Consider the following 18,832-nt stretch of genomic DNA (forward strand, 5'->3'; position numbering starts at 1 on the left):
AGAGTTAACAACACTTATATCTCACCCTCCCTAACACATATATTATATTATTAGCTAAGAAGGTCTCTTTGGGTTGTTTTAGGGCGGGCCCATACCTTAGTGTCCTAGCATGAAGGAATCACATCAGCATACACCAGCTCTCTCTGCATGTGCACCGCATCAAGTGTGTTAACTATTCTCCTGCAAAGCAATATCAATCCCGCCTCAAGCCCAAGTTGGCAAAGGCTGCACTTGTGTTATGACTATGAAGGCGTGGAGATCAGACCTCATAACAATTCCATATCGTGTTGCTCCTGAAACTTCAGCACTCTCCGTGCAGACATGGTTTATTAAACAAAACTGATATCAGAGCAATAACATATTATTCTCACATACACCACGGCAAACCACTAGGTTGAAAGCTAAGTCAACAATTAAGGGTCGTGTGCAGAAGTGGCAAGAAAGGAAAAATGGCGTTTAAATCTCAAATGTACCTATGCTAACTTAACACGATATAAGGATATATAGGAGCTATACAACACCCCCCCATGATCCGAGAACGGACTAAATAAGATAACAGAAGTGCCATCACATGAGAGCAGAATCCAATTATAAACGAGCATGAATAAAAATTCAATTATAAAAACTAATGCTAAAAAATAGCCCACAAGTATAATGTGGCTCAAGCCAATAGGCAAGCAAAAATAAAATGTCTTGACCAAAAGTCAATAAAATCAAGGAAATGCTATCAATCAGCATGTCAATTTGAGGCAGTGTCTATGATAAGACTGTATATGAAAAGTATGCTGCAACAGCCTCCAGGAGGAAGTCACTGTCCTCATCCGAAAACAGTTCAGCCATCCAATTTAAAAGATGAAAGGAACATACGTGATCTTCCAGCACCGGATCCTCTATAACCATCAGAGGACAGCTCGGTGGGTTTTCAAGAAAACTTCGTTCCAAGAAATTTTGCGCTGCCGACAACACATCCCAGGGACCCATTAGTCCATGTGCCACCGCCAAGGCCATAATCCTTTCGTCAGAACAAACCAACTTGTGAGCAATGATAGGACTCATCAGTTGATCAAAATCGACGTCAGAAGATATTGGTCCGCAGAGACACAAATCAATGGCCCAAAGGAAATCACAGGTCAGGCAGCGAAATACAGGCTGGACACAGGTGAAATAGGAGAACCGAAAAGATAATCCAAAAGCCGTGCTTAGAGTCGCCAACGGCAGTGTGCCATAATAATCAAGCATGCGGTTGCGAAACCGCGTCAGTAGCAGCTGAGCGTGGTCTTGCACAGGAAGGGCATCCATATTTAAAAAGGCAGAAAACCACCAATGCGCCAGCCGCTAATGCAAGTAAAAACGGGAACCCTCCAAATAAGGATGAAAAAATAGAATGGAAGAAGGCAGGGATGACTCCAAAAATCTTCTCAAAGGAAGTCACGAGACCACCGCTAACAACTTTAAAAAAATGTGCTAGGCCCGTTGTGGAGGATGCGTTAAAGATAGAACGGACCATGGCTCCGAAATGCAAAGGCAAATCAGTATTTAAAAGAGCCTGAACCTCCGTACGGGTGTTAGCAATGTGAAGCACGAAAGTTTCACGGGCCGAGCTCAAGGCCACCTCTTTCTGGGACAATAGAGCTCTTATTCTAGCCATGCCGCTGAATTCTGCTCCCAAGGTCGGTATCTGTGGCCAAATGGAAGACTCCCTATGTTCACGTGTGGGAGGATAAAGAACATTTCTGCAGCAAATAACTCGCTCACTTACTGTTACTATGAAAGCTATACCTTTAATTAAACCACAACAGTTTTCATTATTGAGCATTAAATAACTACCATTCTCTAACAATTTAAACGTGGGGATGATAGCAGGAACTGGCGTGCCCTGTAAAACGCAAGCCATATTCGGTCGGTCCTTGTTACATGAACCGTGTAACTGTATGTGTCTGCACATTAAAGAATGATCTGGCGTCTCAGTACACTCATCCCCCGTTAGATAAACTTCTTGTTCATCTTTGAAACATCTGTATGTGTATGGGAGTGACCAGACCTCATGAAGAAAACCGCTACCTAAGGGTTCAAAACGACCTATTGGCACATATTTCATACAATTTGAAAACTTATATAAAGCAAAAGGCAGTGTTATTAAACCGTGGATAAGCCACGTAGCAGTAGTGGCTTCTGCCACAGAAAAAGGTAAAGATTCCAACCTTTCAATATGGAGCATAGAAAAGGAAGCATCACGCATTGAAAGCAAGCGTTGTTTGTCTGTCAAATTAAACGGTGAAAATAAAGAGGAAACGTTCATGTATCCCCAGGGAACTTTACCCATTTTCAGAGTCTGAAGTGTCCATGCAAACTGCATGATTGACCGTAATTGATTTTGACCATGGTATAATACTGACACTTCATCATGCACAATATCTACAACAGACGACACAATATTATCTAAAGTGTAAATTCTAGAGGAAAGCACATTAATGCTATTGTCAACAACTGCAAGCACTTTCTCAAGATTTGCCTGATCAATAGCCCTAAGGCGTGAAGCAGCCTCAATCTGTGAGAGTTTCCAAATTTCATTGTAAACCCCATATAACCACCTTTTCGACCTGCCACTAGCTGGGCCTTTAATGAAATCATTCAAATCCACGTCTGCATTCAGTTTGGAAAGGTGATACTTAACCGCAGGTAAAGTTGAATGTTTCAGCCAAGCCTGACACAACTTGCCCACAGAGTAAGAGGTGACAGTATGACTCAAATCAAACCGGGGATCAGATCTAACAGTCTTAAAACCGTCAGTTATATTTAAAAATCTTTTTTGGCAAGAATCAGCACTACGGTGCCAAAGCAGCCAACCCTTGGGATTCATACTGGAAATGTTAAAGGAGGAATTAAGAAGCAGAGCCTGTATATCTTTAATGGACAATTGAGTAAAATTACTCCAATTCTCATATTCCTCCAACTCCGGGAAAGACGGGGTGTTTAACCTTTTAGATGTAGCCAATCCAAAGCATGTGGTCTGGGAAATGGTTTCATTTAAAAACAACATATGATTCGGGATGAGACATGCACGGTGCAAAGCCTCAGTGCCTCGTACCTGCCAGGCCCTTGAACCCCAAACCGATTTAAGGTCTATGGTTTCCTTCCATAACTCATAGCCCCCAGTAACTAATTGATCTAGGAAGGCCTTCGAATACAACAATTTTGTATCGGTAAGTCTAACCTTGGACAGTGGCTGTTTGTGAAATTTAAAATAAAAGGACTCGGGATTGGACTGATTAAAGTCAGTGAAATAAGTATACTTTTTAAGAAACGTTTCTGAACTCCCTTGTGTAGGTGCTGGGCAATGTTCCCACTGAGTAAAATTAACAGCATCCCTTCGGGAAGATGTTTTGTGTAAGAAGTGATCGCCATAATGTTGGTAACAGAACAATTCACCATAATTAGCAGATTCTAAATATAAATCCTCAGCATCAAAAGCAGCATAGTATTTCAAATCAGAAAACAAACTTTCCACAGCATTAACATCCCAATCATCAGAACGAATGTTTTGTTTCACCACATCCCCCATATTAACTCTTAGTACATTAGGAACATTAACGACTTCCGTTGGGCCATGAATCTGAAAACGAACTGCATCCCACGCGATTCCATCCAGAACAGGCCATGCTGTGATGTTAACCAAAGTCAAGTCTCTTTTTAATCTGTGTGTAGAATGTGAAGAGGAAAGTGGGGCCAATGTTCCATTTAAATGAGTAATGCAAGTTCTCTCCTCGACATAGTGTCCATTCATAATTCGAAAAAAATAAAACACAAAACCAATTGACATAAAAAGGTAAACCGAAAAAAGGACCAGCCAAATGTATATCCAAGGAGGAATCAAAAAATGTTTTTTAAACAGGCTAGCATATACCGCAATTTGAGAGGGTTTTTTCGAGGCAAGGGAAGCAGAGTCAAATGAAAATCTGGATTCCGTGGCTAAACGAGCTTGCAGGTCAGGCATGGACAAATCAGTGGGGTATGTATAGTCTGTCTCATCAATGTTAGTTCCGGGTAAATTATTTAATAATGGACTGGAAACAGCAGGTAATTCGATGGCCACCTCAGGTTCATTATTAGAAGCAGTGGGCATAATTGAATTTCTCACAATGGAAGGACAGGAAACAGCTGGTGTCATGCTAAGAAGAATGGGCCACTCTGTGTATCTTGACATTGTCAATAGAAATAAACCTGTTTTCCTTACGACCTGGAAGTGGTGGTAAAATGACTGTTCTTGTGCCCTTCACTCCAAGCACTGGGACTGGAGCTCGATAGGAGGGACCAAACTCTTTCTTGTTGTCGATCTTCTCTCGAACCAGTTCTCCAACTTGGGGTAGCCAGCCAACTACCGGGATCTGCAACGCATCATCCGATGTGGAGGGCAAATGTTCCTTTGCAAGACTGTCTCTGGTCTTTTGTAGATTCTGTAAAACATTGCAATGTTCATCTGCGTCAAAGGAAGTGGCGCGAACCACAGAGTCTAGACCGTCAAGGTCAGGGACGTACATCTTGATGCCAAAGAGCATTTCGTATGGGGTCCGCCCACCCAGAGACCTTCTAGGGAGATTATTAAGAGCACGCTGCACGCCATAGAGGTGAGCCAGCCAGTTTCTGCCAGTGCCTATAACTCGGGCTGTCAAAGATTGCTTTAAATCACGGTTCATTCGTTCAACTACACTATTACCCTCAGGTCTGTAGGGTGACGAAAACTTGACTTGGACCCCCATCGAAGTCATGGCATCCTTATACGCCTTAGAGGCGAAAGCCGGACCCTGATCCGAATGGAAGGTACCACAGGCAAAAATCCCTATAAAGATACGCAAATCTCTAATGAGAGTCCGTGAATCAGCGCTGCGATGTGGCCATACCCACACAAAGCGTGTGCATGAGTCAACTGCTACTAAGATGTACTTATACGCAGTATCAGATGAAAAAGGACCGCAGTGATCTAAATAAACACAGCCTAGTGGTTTATTAGAAATGTACAACTGAGTCTGTGGCGGACGCGTAGCAGTTGAAGGTTTAATCTGCTGGCATATGTCACAAAGAAGGACATAATCACGCGTCTGTTTGTACAGTCCCCGCCACCAGAAACGTTGTTGTAGTTGCGTTACAGTGGCTGAGACGCCCGCATGCGCAGACGCCACACCTTCATGAGCCGCTGTAATCAAGTCTGTTCTGCGATCCGAGTTGGGAATCAGCCGTTCCCCAACATCAGGAATTGTCACAAAAGGAACCTTTTCGGGACTTAAGTGGTATTTATACTTCGAAGGGAATCCCGCAGGATGTTTACTTCCCTTCTCAGAGGCAGCAATCGCTGCCAAGATGTCGCTATCAATCTTGGTTTTAGACCTAGTAACTGCTGCAACTAAGTATGTAGATACTGCTGATTTCGCTGCTTCATCAGCAAGCGAGTTGCCAACAGCGTGAACTCCTACGCGCTGATGACCGAGAGTATGAATCACATAAACGAGTGGCAACATAGCCTTAAGCTCTGCCACTCGAACCCAGATCATTTTATGTTTTATTGTGCTACCCTTGGAATCATGAAAATCATTTTGAATCCAAAAGAACAAGTTTTCATTGTAAGACTGGACACAGTAGTAAGAATCACTTACAATTAGAGTAGTAACACTTGGATCTGCGTACTCCAAAGCTAGTAAGAGAGCACGAAGCTCTGCCAATTGTGCGGTGCAATCGCCCAGGGGCAACGTGTGCACTTCCCTGGAAACGAACTCATCATTCAACATAGCACCGACCACAATGGCGCATGCGGAAACGTAGGCATGTTTAGAGCCATGCGCAACCTGCGCCGACCCATCAGTGTAAATGATGCAATGGAAGTCCTCTAAAGGTCGCATAGCCAGAGGAGCAGGATGAACGAATTCATACTGCAAGTACTCCTGCGACCGTAAGGAAGCGTCAAAAATAAACATGACATCCGTGGATGACAATGACGCTGCCCACTGAATCCACCGAGGGTGCAAAGCCTTTGAATTCGGTACACTGGCTTTCGTGACTGCCTCCAAGTGAGGACAGGGTGTTACCACTAGCATGCGTTTCCCCTGAGACAGTGCTCGTTCCTTTAGAATAGCCATCTGTACAGCAGTTAAAACCTTTTCCACTGTGGGAAACCGCATCTCAGCCGAAGTGTACAAGTGTGACTTGTAAGCAATAGGTACTGTGTCACCTTCATTAAAAGTGAGGTATGTGAAACCCACCGTCCCAGGAATTATTCTTATTACCAGGTTGGTGTGGTTATCACGAGTCAGTAAATATTTAGAAGCGAGCAGATCAGCCTGCAAGGATTGCAAAATGGCTGAATGCTCAGGCAGCCAGCATGATTTTGAGAAAGTCGGTTGTATCAAAGCATACAAAGGCTTGATACGCTGGGCATATTCCGGAATGTAAGTTCTGCCGAAATTCAAAAAGCCCAGTAAAGACTGTAATTTTTTCAGAGTTGTTGGAGCGCGTAATTGTGCGCACTTCTCTAAGAAGTGAGGAGCCAAACCTCTACCTTCATTGTTGAGCTCATAGCCCAAAAACAACACTGTGTGTTCTGCAATGTGCGATTTTGCAAAATTAAATTTGTATCCCATGTCTGCAAAGTTACAAATTATGGAATTCACTCGACACAGATGCATCCAAATTTCGTCGTCTGTGAGATAAATATCATCCACATAAGAACATGCATCCGGATCGATTCCCTCCAATAGTGTGACTATTCTGGAGGTGAAGACCCCAGGACTATTTTTGTAGCCCATTGGGAGTCGCCGGAAGCATTTTTGCACCCCAGCGGACGTAAAACTTGTCCATTGGGAGCTAAAGCCATCCAGTCTGTGGGCATAAAAACCATTGGAAATGTCAAGCGTTGTCTTGAAACGCTTACGCACAAGACTATCCACTAGGGCAGAGCCGTGAGTATTCTGTACTGCACAGTTACGGCAATGCGAGTTCAAATGCCGGTAATCCAATACCAAACGATATGATCCGTCAGGTTTGGTCACAGTAAAAAGGGGATTATTCATTGGTGACACACACGTTTCAATAACTCCCTGATATTCCAATTGTTCAAGGATTTCCGCGACGGCCGCTTTAGCTTCACGCCGTATGGGATATTGAGGCTGAGGCTGCGGCTCAGACCGCAAAGGAATTTCGTGGCATGGGGACAATTTGTCCCAACCACATTGGTTGCGGTAGAGAGCCGGTGCAAGAGCCCGAGCCCACTCTTCTGCAAAATGCTGCGCATGCTCAGTCGAGACAGTGTGCGCGAAACTGGGAAGGATTACCTCCTCCCCTCGCGGCGCTGCGAGCACAAAAGGTGGGGGCCAGTCAGCCTCGGAAAGCAAAATGTCGTACGTAGACGAAAGGTTCTCCCAAAATACCCCTCTGACAGTACGCTGTATGTCACCTTCAATTAACAGGACAATTTCAAAAAGTCTTTCAGGGGGAGCTAATCTCGTATCGGCTGTTTCTATTACAACAAAAACTTCAGTCGCTGTCACCCTCAGTAGTGGACGGAGCGCCTCACTGACTATGGTAATCTCCGCCGCGCTGTCCAGCAAGGTCAGAGCCCACGTCAGATTCCGAAGCCGCGTTCTCACTATCTGTGGCATATCTATGCGCTGTTAAGGCCGCGACTTTCTTCTTCGCAAACTGCGGACGCTTAGGCGTAGAATCCTCCTGCTTCACTGCGCAGTCTGTCTGGCGGGACTGACCACGTCCTTGCTGGCCACCACGTCCACGTCCACCCCCTCCTCCACCACCGGTCTTCTGGGCCGATGTTTCCTGAAAGGAACGAGGAGAGCGTTGATCAGAACCCTGAAAACGATCAGGTGATTTAATCATCGCGCGATCGCGCAAATCATAAACTCTGTCTGCCGGCGCAGGAGCTTGTATTGCAGGAACAGAATCCTGAGTTTGCCTAGTCTGCTTCCCCTGTGTCTGTTTTTTAGGCCAATTCTGTTTTTTGGACTTGGGCTGGACATCTGTCACTGCAGATTGTCCCTGAGGTTGTTTTTTATCCTTCACTGGAAAATATTTCAGACCTCTACTTGTGCGGCCAATTGTTTTATAAGCGGCCACCACAATCTTTGCTAACTGGCGGGGTTTGTCGGCATCGGGCAGAGCAGCCAAAGCATTCGACACCTGAAAGTTAACTGCATCTCCTTTAACATTGGAGAGAATGAGATCACTTACAATCTCAAATGAACCACACAGGCGCATACCCAATTCAACCGCTGCCTCCGGACCGTGATCATTCTGAACACGTCTAATGATTTCAGGCAGGGCACTCATAGACGGGGTGCCGAAGCACCTCGTATAAACTGCCGCAAAAGTTTTTCCCCAGCTTTCACAGTCAACAAGTTCAGGAGTTATATCCTTCGGTAGAGTAATCGTTAACATTCTATGTTTATCAGCAGGAGTAGAATTCGGAAAAACCGCCTCCAGTTGATCAAACTTCTCTGCTAGCCAGAATGGGAAGTCATCGTTGTCAACAGGACGCGCACCAAAAACCGAATTAACCATCACTGGATTGAGACGTATTCCGCCTCGTTCCATGGGAGCGGCCGCACCCCCCTGGGGACCACCAGGAAGATGTCGACCGATGTATTGCACTAAAGCACGAATCACGGAAATGGAAACAACATGTAGCCTGCGAATTTCTGCCAGGGTACAAGCCCCGTGATTCGGGTGCGGGGTAAAGCCACCCAACGCAGGCCAATGTGTACCTGGAATTGAGAGTGGACCTAACCTCGCAGCTGACAAAGAGTGGGGGAGGGCGCCATCAAACCAAACTCGATGCTGCCAATGATCAATAGGTATTTCCAATGCCCTGTACGGCGTATATTCAGCCGGGACATCCGAGGCGGTGTAGGAGTGGAACAAACCAGAATTAGCGTCCACAGCCGGAAACGTAACCCAAGAGTAAAACAACTCGTAAGGAAACGCCGGATCTGCACATACCACGAAAATCACAGCCATCCCATCTACTGGGACTTGGTACGTCTGAAGATGATTGCGTACCGCTACGCGACTATGCTGCGCAATAGCCACCGCCGCCATGTCAACACTGGAAACAAGAACACACAAAGAATACTTTGTAGCACAACTGGGTAGTAAGTCAAAGAAACCGTTTGAGAAAGAATCAAGCTTGAATAAAGACCTATTTCAAAAAATAGGTAGGTTTCACCGACACCCCGTTTTCCGGAAACGGATGTGAAGGGGTTAAGGCATGAACGATAAACTACTCGAGTGTCATGATATAAGACCACCGAAACCGTTGGGCGCCATGTTGCAGGGTTTCTGTACTCACACAGAACTGTGCACAGAGGAGTGGAACCTCGGCAAATTAGGGTGTCCCAAAACTTACCTTAGCAACCAACTCACCCCTTACCGAGCTAGCTACAGTGTCTCATTGGACATATCAAACTCCCAATGTTTAGACAAACCAGAACATGAACTTACAGTACCTCAGGGTACGTGGGACTCATGAACACTCTTTCGTTATATTATCATTACAAACCAGAACATGGAGTAAAGAAGACACATGTGCATTTGAAATGTTTATTTACTAATGCCGTCTTCTCAGGCGCAGTATCTTAGATAATACAAGTATACTTATTATCAGTATCAAAATTATCAGCATAGTTACTAAGACATAAAAAGCGAATGGTGACAGCATGTTAACATGCTGTAATGAATAAGAGTTAACAACACTTATATCTCACCCTCCCTAACACATATATTATATTATTAGCTAAGAAGGTCTCTTTGGGTTGTTTTAGGGCGGGCCCATACCTTAGTGTCCTAGCATGAAGGAATCACATCAGCATACACCAGCTCTCTCTGCATGTGCACCGCATCAAGTGTGTTAACTATTCTCCTGCAAAGCAATATCAATCCCGCCTCAAGCCCAAGTTGGCAAAGGCTGCACTTGTGTTATGACTATGAAGGCGTGGAGATCAGACCTCATAACAATTCCATATCGTGTTGCTCCTGAAACTTCAGCACTCTCCGTGCAGACATGGTTTATTAAACAAAACTGATATCAGAGCAATAACATATTATTCTCACATACACCACGGCAAACCACTAGGTTGAAAGCTAAGTCAACAATTAAGGGTCGTGTGCAGAAGTGGCAAGAAAGGAAAAATGGCGTTTAAATCTCAAATGTACCTATGCTAACTTAACACGATATAAGGATATATAGGAGCTATACAACAGCGTCTCCGCTGCAGAAAGAATGATGAGACAGACAGACGAGACAGATCCTGACTCATACAGGGCGGCACACCTACAGAAGGCTATATAGGGCAAAATGAGCAATGGCTGTGGCGTGGGTGGCCTTGGCTAGCAAGGTACTGGGGACGCAGTAGAGGAACCCCACAGGGGGGCTACCATCTTGCAGTTCTGGGCAAAGGCGCTACTATTCCCAAGCGCACCCGGTACGAGTTGATTCCTCTTCTTGGGCGACACCCCACCTGGCCACGCAGCAAAGATGAACAAAGACATCCCAGTTGCAGCAGGAGCACACCCAGCGAAGGACAGCCGCGAGGTAGGCCGCACTCATAGGTCAGTCGCTCTCAGTTAAGGGTTCCGCCGCTCCAAAGCGCACTCGGATCGCGGTGGGCTTTCTGCACGGCCGCTTCCCACCAGGTCACACATCAGGTATTGATAAGGGCCTCCCGGTTGCAGCAGGAGTAGGCCCAGGGGAGGTTAGCCTCAAGGTAGGCCGCACTCAGAAATTATCCGCACCGCGGCACTCATCAGTTCGGCCGGTCCGATCTCATCGGAGTTCCACCACAGCCCCAGTGTGGGTCAAGCCGGCAGCCCTGAACGGCAGGTTGGTCGGCATCGCCTCCGGAAGACCACAACTGGCGCCCGGGCCGGGCCGAAAGCGTGCACGCTCTTCAGGTGCTAGACTATCACACACCGGGCTGCCTGCCGCTCCCGATCCGACCGACACAGTGCACAGGTCAACAGCGCGATCCTCCCCTGACATCCGCAGGCCGCGTCCGACACCGCTCGTAGCTCACTACAGTCCCGCGCTCGGAGCACGTCCTGTGCCGCCATGTTGTCCGCGCTGGCCGGATGTTTCACCAGTCTCTCTCTCGGCCAATTGACCACGCAGCTGCTAGATCAGCTTACCCAAAGCAACCCGCAGCACTCTGCTACTCTTTTTTTATAGTTTGTGCGGTCACCAAGGGCAGGAAGACAAGGATCTTGAGCGGATTGATTGCTCGGCTGGCGGAGCTTCTCTACAGAGCGGCCATCTTGCCGTGCGCCCTCTAGCACCCCCGTCGCCAAGAAAACACGTGGTGATCCAGGAAAGACGGAGACTTCAGGTAAGTAGAAATATCACTTTATTTAAGATGTGCTGCAACGAGATGTTTATAGTGGCATTGTCAAACTCCAACTGCCACTGTTAGAAATGGGGATCTCTGGTTGGCTAAGGCTTGCGCCAAAGCCAGGCAGAGACCACCACTCTAGTCAGGGAAAGGGAGTTACAGGCCAAAGATAACCCCTGCTCAACCCCCTGGTAGCTTGGCACAAGCAGTTAGGCTTATCTCGGTGGCGATGTGTAAAGCATTTGCACAACACACACAGTAACAACACACTAGGCACACCACAAAAGGAACACAACACAAGGTTATATATTATAATAGCCTTTGTATTATAATAAAACACATCAGATAGTAATCACACAATATACACTGTGCCAACTGGCACAGGCAATATTTACAAGGGATTATTTACACATGACAGGGCCACGTGGGCCACTGTCAGAAGTAGCACTTGGTAAAGAGTAGTAAAATTAAGAATAAATCAGGAACTTAGAACACAGCCAGTAATCACTGGCAGACACTATACTCAGCGTCAACCTGTAACATAAATCATAACAGGTACAGTATCACATAAGGTGAGAACTCTATTCTACGCCAACCTCATAAGTCTAAATCTAGTAGTCCACAACTCCTAAACATAATTTGCATCAGGAAATAAACTTAATAGCATAACCTGCAGTAGGGAATAAATCAAACCTAGACCACAGTAGCGAAATAAAACAGTAGGTAAAACCTAGTAATCATAAAAGCACATCTATAAGCATAAATCAAGGTGCATAAATCATCTACAAACATTACATTTCCTAGCACCTATAAAAATGACATTAGTGCCTTGCGCCCTGCAAAACCTAATAGTCCCCTTGGCCAACTCTAAGGGGCTCAAATGCCCTTTGTCCAAAGTCAGGGCACGCGGCCAAGGCAGCAACAGTCACGGGGGCGCACTTGGCGCAAACCTAAACGTGGCAGCTGCCCACTACTTGCTGGGCATCTCAATGAAGGCCTAAACGTTGCAGCTGGCACGAAGTGCTGCGCAGCTGTGCAGGCAAAGATGGTGCAAAGGAGTGCGTCTCACTCCTGGGTTCAAGAGCATGTCCCCTAAAAATGAAGAACCTAAACGGTGCAGCTGCCCACTACTTGCTGGGCAGCTGTGAAGTAAAAGTGCCTCATGGGCTCTCACGGGCCCTGGGGACAAATTGCATCCAACGTTGGAGCCTCGGAGAACAATCATGTGCCTGGGAGGCTCTTAAAGTAATGTTTATGTGCCCAAGCCCCTCATGGGGACTTAAAATAAATGGGGCCTTGTAGGAGCCATCTGGGCTCTGAGAAATAATAGGGCCAAAATGTGGGAAAGGATATGGGCCCTTAAAGAAAATATTGTAACACGTCGGAGCGGCCCGCTGCCATACGGGGCCTCTTTGGAGAATGGTACTGGTAAGGTGCCCGGGCAAGTAGGGGGATACGGGCCCCTCGGGCACTTAAAATAATGGTGGCCAATGGGTGGAGCGGCCCGCAATGGCGGGTCCGCTCCGGAGGCCCCCAAGCACCGGCAAATTGCTTCGAAGACATCGTCACTATGAAGGAAGCCCCTACTCACCGGGCTGCTTCCTCTCTGCCGGCGCCGTCTTCTCTGCTCCTCAAGTGCGGCGGTCCTCGGCCCTTTGCCAGGTCCCACCCTTGGGGCCGGGGGCGTCACCAGACCAGCATGCTGGGCTCTGTCCTCGTCCCAGGAGCCCCGCGTAGAATCCTGCACCGGTCTCTCGTAACCCGGGAGCCAGCGAGGCGCGGCACAGCTTCCCCCGGGCCGGGGGAAGCGGAAAGGGAATCCGCCAGGCTCCGCCCACATCCCAGGGACGGCGCCTGTCTTCCGGGTCACGCTGGAGCTGACCGAACTCGAGGAAAAGTCAACAAACGGGGGTGGGCTCCTGCTATGTTAAGAGTAAAAATGAGCAGGGTGGCACCCGTGAATACATCAAAAATCGCGGGGTGGGCACCAGCGAAGTTGGACGAAATTAGAGCGGACAAAAAGTGGTAGGCTCCCTCACAAAATCTAAAATTAATAAGCGGGGTGGGTACCCGCCATGAAGCTCACAAGCCCCTGGTAGTTTCAAGTCCGCAAACAAGAACATTTTACATGGGGTCACAGCCCCTTCTTTTATACACAAAAATCCTTTGTCTAAAAGGTGCAGGCAAGGGGAGAACCAGATGCAACTGGTTCTGGAGCACTTTGTTTTGCTCAGCCCCTCTCCCTATTCACAAGACAGGCCAGGGACATCAGACGCACCACAGGGGGTGGAGCCAGCATTGTGGAGGGAAGGCACAGCCCTATTCAGGTCCCAGGTGCAACTCCTCACTCCCATCTACATGAAGATCTCCCTATTCACCACCGGGCAGACTCACCCTGGCTCCTGGAGCCAAGCACACCAGCCAGCCCCTGTCACTCACAAGCCAGGCAGGCAATTCACATCTCACAGCACACAGAAATGCCAACTTCTAAAAGCGGCACTTCTACACTAGACACAATAAATCTGCGCACACCATTGCGCAGCATTTATTATCACGAGTTCGCACATACCAAACTCAACCCTGCACTCCCCACATATCAGGAATTACCATGGGCACACATATCCCCCATGCATTCCTATGGGAGAGCAGGCCATCTCACCACACGCACCCAGAGTGCGCACGCACTTTACACTGGGGCACAGTGCTAAAGTGCGCAAAGGCCTAAAATCACTACCACCATGCCAGAGCCTAAAGGCGAAAAGTTTAGGGGTGAACCTGCCAAAAAGGCCCAAGTCCAACAGCCACCAACTCTCTAATCGCGGAACCCTTGCATAACCATGCTAAGGTTCCACACGTAGCACAAGTTTGCATGACAAGATCACCACACACACATGGACACTGATTCATTCCCAGACGCTCAGAGATGTCCACAGACATGCAACATACACAAACACACACACATGCAAGGACTCTTCCCCTTCTCCCTACCTGCACCCACAACTTATTTTCCCAAAGGCCACCGGTCCTCGAAATGCTTTCAAGGCCCTACCACCTGCTCTGCTCTTATCCCAGAATAAATAAAGCAGCTGGAACAAGTTGAAGTTTTCCACTCAAACCCAAGAGTCATAATTTCACTAATATCCTGTGATTTTTTCTTCTGAAAAAATTCCTAAAATGTTTATAATTTTAAATGGGTAGGAAATATCACCCTAGTAAAAACCTGAAAGGGAACGGACAACATTTTATTTCATGGGTGGGTTTATCACCCAATATTCTCACAATTTTCAGAATGAAGGCTTTAGATTACGTAAGTCCAGGACAGCCAGCCTTAGAAAGACCAATTTGCAACAGCTTTCAGTTTGGTAGAAAAATTAAGATTTCTTCTCTTCACTAGCAGCAGATAAGAGGAAGGACTAGGGGTACTGGCACTTTTTACAATATAAGGTGGCAAACATAATGAGCCGCAGTAAGGAGACTCGTGAATAACCTAGTACTATTTGTCTTGGCAATTTGCTGCAAACGTCTGAAATCAAACATTGTTCATGACCATGTACAGTTGTCAGTGCTAGAAGGATCAAAGGTTGTATGATGTTACTTGTTGCGATGCCATCAGTAGTCAAAAGTCAAAGGCAGTGTGACATTGCTTTAACTGACTTCATATTTGGTGTCAGTTACTGACGTTATCCTCAATTCTATTCTTTTGAGTGCCTTCTTAGGCTAGTCTTATGAATCTGTCCTCCTAATCATTCTTATCTGGAGTAATTTCAGGTACATGGCAGATGTTCATCTTTACTACTGTGCAGCGCAAACCCGAGTTATTAACGACTGGCTGAATGGTGGATGGGATGACCCCGCATTTAGTGGTGCGGGACCGCTGCTAGGCCTGGATCACATCCTGAGCTTTTCATATGGCACAAATATTCAAAGGTCCTTCCCAGAGGCCAGCAGGGTGATCCTGCAAGCGTGGAGGCCAGCGCTTCGGTGGACTGATTGGGACCAGAGGGTGAAACTTGTGACCCCCATCTGGAGAGGCCGATGACTGACACATGTCAGGTCTTAGAACATGCTGGTAGGGGGGGCTAGGCATGCTGCAAAATAGTGATTGGAGAGATGCCTGCATGGCCCCACGCACCTGTGTCATTGTAGCCAAACTGTTCCTCATTCAACTCAAATACCTCCACCCTACCCACCTCAGGTCCCCGCGGCTGTGGCAGGCCCACAGATTACCTGACCCTAAATGCTTAGCCGCTGCTCAGAAGTCAGTGGGGATTTCTTCCACATGGTGTGGGGTTACCCAGTTCTATTAACGTACTGGCATAGAATCTTCGGTCCTGTTTCAACTATGTTTAAGATTCTAGGCACAGACATCCTCTTCTCTGTCTCAGGGTCTGCCTTATGTATCCCTAGGTCTTAGTACATGTGATCCTCTTCTTAGGGCTCTGCCTCCTGTTTTCTTTTCTCAGGTCCTACTCATTATTTTCCATGGCCTCCACCGTCTCAGCTATGGTTGTCATCAGGATTCAGTAGCCCTTGTTCTCTTATTTGCCACATCATTAGAAGCAGACATTGTCTTTTCAAAGGTCAGCATTATCAATAAAATGTTTGTGTGTGGCGTTAGTGTTGGACATGTCACACAGCCCTCATTAGGGTAAACAACATGTTACCTGCAGGGCCTCCTCTTCTGGCTCCTTGGGGATCTCGGTGGAGTACTCCTCGATTCGCTCCATGCTCACCATCATGGTCTCCGTACGTGTGAAGTAGGAGATGAGTTGTGACAGTATAATATTGATAGAGAGAGCGTACATGAGAGCCAGGCCTACCAGTCCTGTAGAAACCAAGAGAGAAATAGAGACCTTAGTAACGGCGGGAGTAACAGAAAGGGAGCAGCACAAGTGTAAAAAGACCTAGATGGGGAGAAAATACACCATAGGAGGAGTGGCGCAGTCGGTTAGGTATGCAAGGGTTCTTGTCCAACCTTTGCATCTACTAGTATGACTCCATCTAAAAGTCACAGAACTTCATACAAGAGCGGAGAATTACTATGAAAAGTTAATATTGGGACAAATGTCCTCTGCATGGCTTGGAAATGCTGTGCCACCCTGCCTTGAATGTTTGGCTTGCCCACCCAATGTGTTCCTCCAGTGTAACTGGCAATCTGCACATAATATGGAGATGTTCCTCTACTGCTGTACTGTTCATGAGGATATAATAACTCCTCTGATGAAGGCAGAGGATGGGGTCTTGGTGATTCAAAGCAAATCTTTAACTTGAGTGAGAGTGGTTAATATCCTTTTCATTCCTTGTTATGATGAGAATTGCAGTGTGATTTTACTCCAAGAGCACATGCTTTTGTTTTCTTATACTGCCAACTAGCTCTCCCCTGTAGCATCAGCCAAGTCCCCACTAAATGGGTCCTCTGACTCTTCACAGGTATAATATATGTGTTGATATTGTAAGTATGTCATGTACAAGGGAATGTGGTATGGTGGTGTAATTTGCGAAGCTGTGTATCTTCTCTACATGATTGTAAGTCGTCCTGCGGATTTGTCTTTGTCTTCCTGTAGACGTGACAAACGGCATGCTCCTTCCCTGGGTCCCATTCCCTAAAACGGTGGTACCCATGGCCTTAATAATGTTTAGCATAGGTTTCCCTTGCTCTGGTGATAACCACTCTTCCCCCTCTATCTGTGTAGCTGGCTGTCGCCTAGCAACTGTGACTTAGTGTTGGGTACATCCATACATGGCAGAAAGGGAAGATGCTTTTCCCCACAATTGATGAAAAGGATAGCACCTTAATAGGCTCATGTGGCAGTGCCTTTGCCACTATACACAAATGCTTGACATCTTTGACCACTAAGCTGTTTGAACTTCCAAAGTACCAGGGCAGAGCACAAGCTGCCAGAAGCTAAACATCTGCTGACTTTTAGTTCTCGTATACATGCTGGATATAGTCCTGGACTCTTCAGAAGAAGCTTTGCAGATGTCACCTGCTGAGAAGAGAAGCTGGCATGCCCTATGGGAATAGGTGCTCCCTCAGAATCTGTATTGATCCCAGGAAGATCTGTTGAGGGCCTAGCTGATTAGATAATCTGTGTGAATGATGCTTTATTGTCCCAATATCACACAGTAGTCACAATATCCCTAAAGCCAGCCTGGCCAGGAGGCACAAGAACAATTTAAGGCTCCAGAAAATCATCAACTGGGACGTGGAAGTGCAGAATAACCATTCTTCGTGATAGTGAACATGCATCCTTTTCCCTGTACCTGAATAGTGCCAGAGTTAAGAGCTTGCCTTCTTAAACACTGTGTGGAGTCCAGTTCATTTAGCAGTGGGGTGGCTTTGAAGGGAGTCATCTTGATTGCAGGCTGTTTGAACAATCGAGCCAGCCCTTGCAGAGTATATTATCATTTATTGTTGTAGGTAATCTAGTGGGAAATGTTAAAGCATTGGTACCCAAACTAGTGGGTGCCCCTCCTACTACAACGGTGGCAGGTGGTTTCTGAGACACAGGCCTAGAATGATAGACACCCCACGGAATATGATAGAGGTTGCTGATTCACCACTGCATCTGTCACCCTAAAGTAAAAGTGAAAACTAGCTGGGCTTTAGCTAGATTGTGAAACATTTAACTAAATCCTGCCTGGACAATCAGTACGCAGACCACCAGTCACCACTAACTTGCATATTGAGACTCTACAGGAACCATTAGGTGCATCATTAACTTCACTTGGGGGCAGGGGGTGTGGTTTCTGGGTCTGGCCATTTCCTCCTATTTTTGATGGTGGAAACTGAGGTTTCATTCCACTGAGTTGTCCAGCTTTTCACCCAGAGCCATATACAGGGCCGTACATATCATAGCAAGATGGTTATACTGTATACTTTTTGTTTAGCAATTCTATCCCATTCAATCTGTCATCAAAGAACATTGTGCAGATATTATAGTAAATAGCTGATGAGTTAAAAAGTTTTCCAAGTTGCCACAGAGGATGACATTGGTCACAGAGCTAACGGAATATTAAATCTTGCGCTTAATGCTTATGCACTACAATAAGGTGCAAACAAATTCCGATTTCCTGTATGCATCAAATATAACTGCTCTTTGTTTAGATCTCTAAATGATAGTTCTACTTTTCTCTGAAGTTAGGAGGCACTAGCTATATAACCCTAGCTTATCTAGAACTAACGGGCAAATGGAGTTCGAATTAATAGGGAAGTCATTATTGTTTCACAAAGAAATTACTGTTTTTGGCTATGTATCTTAATGCCATGTTATACTATGCTTAAAAGGTTGCTGCATTAGACTAAAAATAAATGCAAGAAAAGTATATAAGAACTTGTCAGAATGGCTTTCCCTACAGGTATTTAGGTCTGATCAAGAGGTGGACATGCCAGTAGGGAACTTGGGAGAATTCCCAAAAAGTGTGTTCACATGAATCACCTGGCCTCTCCA

General features: G+C 46.4%; 1 protein-coding gene across 1 annotated transcript in view; it reads right to left on the reverse strand.

Annotated features, from left to right (window-relative positions):
• Positions 1-18,832, reverse strand: part of LOC144762269 (ATP-binding cassette sub-family C member 10-like) — a 392,992-nt gene that overhangs the window by 84,161 nt on the left and 289,999 nt on the right. The window contains exon 17 of the mRNA XM_078647410.1: positions 16,046-16,206. Coding sequence (XP_078503536.1) covers positions 16,046-16,206 — 161 coding nt within the window. The remainder of the gene's footprint in view (positions 1-16,045; positions 16,207-18,832) is intronic.

Source organism: Lissotriton helveticus, chromosome 6 (assembly GCF_964261635.1).
Source record: "Lissotriton helveticus chromosome 6, aLisHel1.1, whole genome shotgun sequence".
In the NCBI taxonomy this organism is placed as follows: domain Eukaryota; kingdom Metazoa; phylum Chordata; class Amphibia; order Caudata; family Salamandridae; genus Lissotriton; species Lissotriton helveticus.